A 6,025-nucleotide genomic window follows, 5' to 3' on the forward strand; every position below is an offset into this window, starting at 1 on the left:
ATCCATCCATCCATCCATCCATCCATCCATCCATCCATCCATCCATCATAAACCAATGTTTGGTGGGATTCTCTTGTGGACACTTGTAGGCAGTGGGACTTACAGTTCAGTTTGGGGGATCCAAAAAACCACAGTGTGGTTTACACCTAGGCTTTTGGGAAGTGTTTCTGGAAGATGACACTTTGTAGCTTGTGTGTTATCAGATAATGAGCCTGGCCTTCAATGGCTCCTTTAGATCATCCTTGCCACTTTATAGTCATGTCAATGGCTGTGGACTTTGTGTGTTTTGCTTTTTGCTACTCACCCTACCTGAGGGAACTGGACATGAAAATAGGATTTTCTAGTTAACACAGAAATTGCTCTGTGTCCGCAGCCAGCTAGACCGAGCCAGGGTCTCCACAGGGGTTATCTCAGCTGATGCTCTGGCCCTCCAGGGATTGGGGGATTCAGGTAACTGGTCAAAGAACTTGTCCTGCACATGCTGGAAGCTAGGCCCAGGGTACATTTGTCATTCTCTACGTTGGCGTGATTTATAATGTCACTCACCCATGAGGACCCACATGCCCTGAGTCTACTTCAAACCACGTGCTTGGGCCCCAGAACGTAATCTCAGTGCAGTTGAGCCAGTTCTTTGGCTCACCTGTGCCATGCATCAAGGGCATCTGGAGAAGGGTAGAGAGAAACCCAGGTACCAGCCCAGGGCCAGTCTCCCACCCTCCCGGGCGTGGAGCAGGTGCCCAGGGGCTTCTGCTAAGGATGTCTCTGCTGAGCAGCAGCTGAACACAAAGGAGAATGAATGAGGGTGCCAGGAACCAGCCAACTGAAGCATTCCAGCCGTGGGGGTCCCGGCAGCTCACGGCCAGCCTCTGCCTGTGCCGTCTCACGTTGCCCTTTAGGACCCTGGGCCAGTGCTGAGCTCTCACTAAGCAAGGTGGCCCCATCTTGTGAGATATGCTCATCCACTAAATGTGTCTTTTATTTATATTTTCAAGCAAATTCACAGGCAATTTCTTTTACAACTACATGATGGGCGTCGAGTTTAACCCACGGATCGGGAAGTGGTTTGACTTCAAGCTGTTCTTCAATGGGCGCCCCGGGATCGTCGCCTGGACGCTCATCAACCTGTCCTTTGCAGCAAAGCAGCGGGAGCTCCACGGCCACGTGACCAACGCCATGGTCCTGGTCAACGTCCTGCAGGTGCCTGTCATGGCTGGAGAGGGTGGAGCGCCGATACCGGCGGGCTCTGGGGAAACCCAAGAGCTGGAGCATGTTTCCATGACCTTAATCTACCGCTCGTAAAAGAGAGTCAGCCGCCCTCCCCAGGTGTCACCAGGAAGCGACCGGACGGCATGTGGTGAAGGAAGCCATCCTTGGGTGCCTGTCTCTGCCAGCCCCGGGAGGGGGGGAGGCAGGTTCTACGCAGCCAGGCATGGTCCGGCAAGGTCTCCCTTGGGGATTACACCTGGGTAGAATCTGGGGGTGCGTGGGAGTTAACCTGGTAGAGTGGAGGCAAGACGGCAGGCTCCAGGCACCCCCTGTAGGGAGAGAGGGTGGCAAGTCTGGGACACTCAGGAACGTCCCGCATCCTGTGCAGACAGCGTTCAGGAGCTCGGAGGCAGGTGAGGCTGGAGGCCTCATGGAAGTCGTCATCTTTATCTTAAAAGCAGCAAGACCCGGAAAGTGTGTGCTGAGCTGGGGTGCGGTGTGGTAGGGATCCGGTGTGTTCAGAAGCGTCACCCAGCGAGCTGGTGGGAGCTGGCTAGGCGGGCCGGAGAGGGTGAAGGAGGCCGGTCAGGAGCTGCTGACATTGCTCAGGCAGGAGGCTGACATGAATGTATCCTTTCCCCTGAGCATGCACCATTGCAGGCCCTGAGAACCTGGGCTGGAAGAGACACCAGGGCCATGGGCTTGGGGTGGCTCTGAGGACAAGGACACCCTTACCCCTGCCCATGTCCCAGGCAGGAACAGCCCCAGCTGCACAGCGAGGAAGTTGCTGAGCCGCTCCCCAAGCACCCCCTTCCTGCATCCGCATTGAGTGTGATTTCCCCGAGGCCCATCTGGGCCCCAAGAGGGCCGGGGGCGGTCAACGGCTGCTTCTGTCTTGCAGGCCATCTACGTGATTGACTTCTTCTGGAACGAAACCTGGTACCTGAAGACCATTGACATCTGCCATGACCACTTCGGGTGGTACCTGGGCTGGGGTGACTGTGTCTGGCTGCCTTACCTTTACACGCTGCAGGTGAGGAGGTGGGCAGGGCGGGGGCCGGCTCAGCGGGGCATTTGGCAGACACATGCTAAGCTTTCTCCTTGCAGAAGCATCTGTCCTTGGGGGCGCCAAAGCTGCTTTCTGTTTCTAGGAAGAAGGGAAGGCCTCGTGTATTAGCCAGCTTGGCCGCCTTGGGCCACCAGCCAGGGAGGTGACCTTGAGCATGTCCCCAGCATCTGCAAAGTAGAGCAGATGCCGGCTTAGGGCTAGATGGGGCAGTTGAGGTGGAGGTGGGTCAGTGCGGGTGCTGGCAGCAGGTGTCCTCTTTATTCCTGCCTCCTAGGATGTGCTGGGCACTGGGGCAGGGCTGCCCTGGGAGTTCCAAGACAGTGGGGGACAGCGAGTGGCCTTGTCATTGGCATCAAGCCCGCCACTTCCCTCCCAGCTCAACAAGAGCAGCCCTGCTCTGATTTGGGGAAAATGCTGGGCTCCCAGGTAAGGGATGCCAGGTGGCATCTGGTCCCACATCCTATGCAGGATGCCATCTGCCCATTTCAAGAGCAAGGAGGCCCCTGGGGACAGAAATAACTCGCCCCAGGGCACTTGCTTAGCAGCCCCTGCCCCAGGAGGCTGTGCACAAGTGGAGAGAACCAATGCGGAGAGGTTGTCACCTGTTCAGGATATGACAGGCCCGGCCTCACCCGTGACAGCCAGTCCTGTGGGATGGAGGTGTGGGTGTCCTGGAGACACTCACAGCAGAGAGGGCCAGTACCAGGTGGAGGGTGCAGAGCCCCAGCTAGCCCCACGCTCACACCAGGTCCTTGGAGCCTCTGCATGGCCCACCCGGCCCCATTTCTCCACATGGCTGGCTGCAGGCCTGCTGGTTCCCTGGTCTTATAAACTCCATCTTCCAGGGATGTAAAAACATAGCAATAGGTCCCACTATATAATAGCTCTTACTTGCTTTAGCCTCTGTATGTGTCTTAAGATGTATGTACATTTTTTATACTACATTTGTATTAGTCTTCTCCGGAGAAACAGAATCAATGGAAGGGCGGAGGGTATACGTGTAAGAAAGGGATGTGTTTTTCAACTCATGTGATTGAAGGGTGGCTTCAGGGCAGCCTGGAGGCCCAGGGAAGAGTTCATGCTATGATTAAATAGAAGGCCACTTTTTTTTTTTTTTTTTGAAACGGAGTCTCGTTCTGTCACCCAGGCTAGAGTGCAGTGGTGTGATCTTGGCTCACTGCAACCTCCACCTCCTGGGTTCAAGCGATTCTCCTGCCTCAGCCTCCCACGTAGCTGGGATTACAGGTGCACGCCACCGTGCCTGGCTAATTTTTGTATTTTTAGTAGAGATGCGGTTTTACCATGTTAGTCAAGCTGGTCTCAAACTCCTGACCTTGTGATCCGCCTGCCTCAGCCTCCCAAAGTGCTGGGGTTACAGGTGTGAGCCACTGTGTGTGGCCAGAGTGAGCCACTGTGCGTGGTCAGAAGGCCACTTTTTAGCAGATTCCCTCTTCTTTGGGGAAGGTGGGTCTTCTGTCTCTTAAGGCCTTCAACTGACTGGATGAGGCCCACCCCCATTGTGAAGGGTCATGCGCTCTGCCGGGTCGACTGATTTGTGAATCTCATCTGAAAAATGCCTTTACAACCAGACTAGTGTTTGATGAAATATCTGGGAACAGTGGCCTGGCCAAGTGGACACATTAAATTGACCATCACAATATTAAATTTAGATTATATTTTTAATACTGTTACATATTTGATATTTATACTATATGTCATATATAGGGGATGTATATACACACACACATACACACATAGACAGGTAGAAGGCAGGTGGAGTTACTCATTTAATACCCACAATAGCCCTCCAGGTAAGTGCTTTTATTCACAGAAGAGAACACTGAGGCAAGGCGTGTCAGAAGCAGAGCTGCGGTTTGACCCCAGGCCGCCAGGCCCCCGAGCCCACACTCCTGTCCTCTCCCTGGGCAAAGCACCGCGTGACCCCTTCCCCCTCGTCCCCCAGGGTCTGTACTTGGTGTACCACCCCGTACAGCTGTCCACCCCGCATGCCATGGGCGTCCTGCTGCTGGGCCTGGTGGGCTACTACATCTTCCGGGTGGCCAACCACCAGAAGGACCTCTTCCGCCGCACGGATGGGCGCTGCCTCATCTGGGGCAAGAAGCCAAAGGTCATCGAGTGCTCCTACACGTCCGCAGATGGGCAGAGGCACCACAGCAAGCTGCTGGTGTCAGGCTTCTGGGGCGTGGCCCGCCACTTCAACTATGTCGGCGACCTGATGGGCAGCCTGGCCTACTGCCTGGCCTGCGGCGGCGGCCACCTGCTGCCCTACTTCTACATCATCTACATGGCCATCCTGCTGACCCACCGCTGCCTCCGGGATGAGCACCGCTGCGCCAGCAAGTACGGCCGGGACTGGGAGCGTTACACCGCGGCCGTGCCTTACCGCCTGCTGCCTGGAATCTTCTAAGGGAGCGCCCGAGGGAGAAGCCCTGCGGGGCTGTGAAAAGCATGTTCTGCCAGGTCCATGGGGGCTGGCATCCCAGCTCCAACTGTAGGAGCCTCAGTTTCCTCATCTGTAAACTGGAGAGAGCCCGGCACTTGGCAGGTGTGCAGCACATAATAACGCTCTGTTCCTTGCTTTGGCCTTTGGGGGAATTCCGAGTATCCACCACTGCCATATTGCCAGCACAGACGGATTTTCCCTCATCAGTGTCTCTAGGGCAGGAAGATTACCCGGTCACCGTTATATTATATTTTTAATACTGTTAGTAGTCCTTTGGAGACAATTTACCTGTATTAGGAGCCCAGGCCGCACTACACTCTGCCCACACTGGTGTCTGCTGCTGAGCAGGTCTTCCCATGCCCTGTCATTAGGCTGCATTTATTCTTGCTAAATAACAGTGGGAGTGGGGTGTGTGGGTTATCCATGTATTGCCTTTCAGCTGCAGATCCCCCCTCCCCTGCCTGCTCTGCAGTCGTGGGCGGGGCCCGTGCACCGTTTCTCCTTGGTAGCATGCATGGTGTTGAACTGGGGCGCTGGGGAGAAAGGGGCTTTCATGTCATTTCCTTCTTGCTCCTGCTGCACAGCTGTCAGGGTGCTCGGCAGACATCCAGGGGCGCTCTGCCTGGAGTGTGCAGACCTCAGAGAGGTCCCAGCACCGACCGTGGCCTTTCAGGGGTAGGCGAGTGGGCTCTGCTCCCCGATTCCCTGTGAGCGCCCACCTTCTCGAAAGAATTTTCTGCTTGCCCGGTGACTGTGCACGGACTCTGGCTTGAGCAACCCAGGGAACGTCACCCTCGGGGGCCTCCCACACCTTCTCCAGCGAGGAGGTCTCAGTCCCGGCCTCGGCAGGGCACCTCCTTTTCTGTGCTTTGTTACCTGGGGCATTCTCCCTCGAACCTAGGGTGTTGTGTGAAGCTCTTTTTAAACTTTGTGCTCTGAGTAGAGTTCATCTTTATATTAAACTTTCCCTGTTCGAATACATGGCTGTGTGGTTTCTGACTCGTGAACGGGCCTGACCGCAGGTCTGACTGGTATAGGCGGGCTCTGTTTCCGGTATGAGAAGGGGTGTCCGAGAGAGACGCTTGGGTGCAGCATCAAAGCGTTGGGTGCCCATGGGTGCGTGGTGCCACCCTGCCCCTCTCCCTCCCGCGTCAGCCCTTTGCTGGGGCTGTTTTCAGGTTGGATGTGGAGAGTGCTCCGTTCCCCAAGGAGATGAAACCAGGCTTGGTCCCCTGTCCCCAGCAAGTGAACGGAGAAGCCAGAAAGAAAGTGCCAGGTTTGTCTTG

General features: G+C 55.7%; 1 protein-coding gene across 1 annotated transcript in view; it reads left to right on the top strand.

The window, feature by feature from the left end:
- The window catches only part of DHCR7 (7-dehydrocholesterol reductase), a 14,452-nt gene extending 8,734 nt beyond the window's left edge, over window positions 1-5,718 (top strand). Inside the window, exons 7-9 of the mRNA XM_023186355.2 lie at window positions 993-1,197; window positions 2,108-2,239; window positions 4,239-5,718. Of these exons, the coding sequence (XP_023042123.1) occupies window positions 993-1,197; window positions 2,108-2,239; window positions 4,239-4,703 (802 nt within the window). The 3' untranslated portion in view covers window positions 4,704-5,718. The remainder of the gene's footprint in view (window positions 1-992; window positions 1,198-2,107; window positions 2,240-4,238) is intronic.
- Window positions 5,719-6,025: the final 307 nt, after the last annotated feature.

Source organism: Piliocolobus tephrosceles, chromosome 13 (genome assembly GCF_002776525.5).
Source record: "Piliocolobus tephrosceles isolate RC106 chromosome 13, ASM277652v3, whole genome shotgun sequence".
In the NCBI taxonomy this organism is placed as follows: Eukaryota; Metazoa; Chordata; class Mammalia; order Primates; family Cercopithecidae; genus Piliocolobus; species Piliocolobus tephrosceles.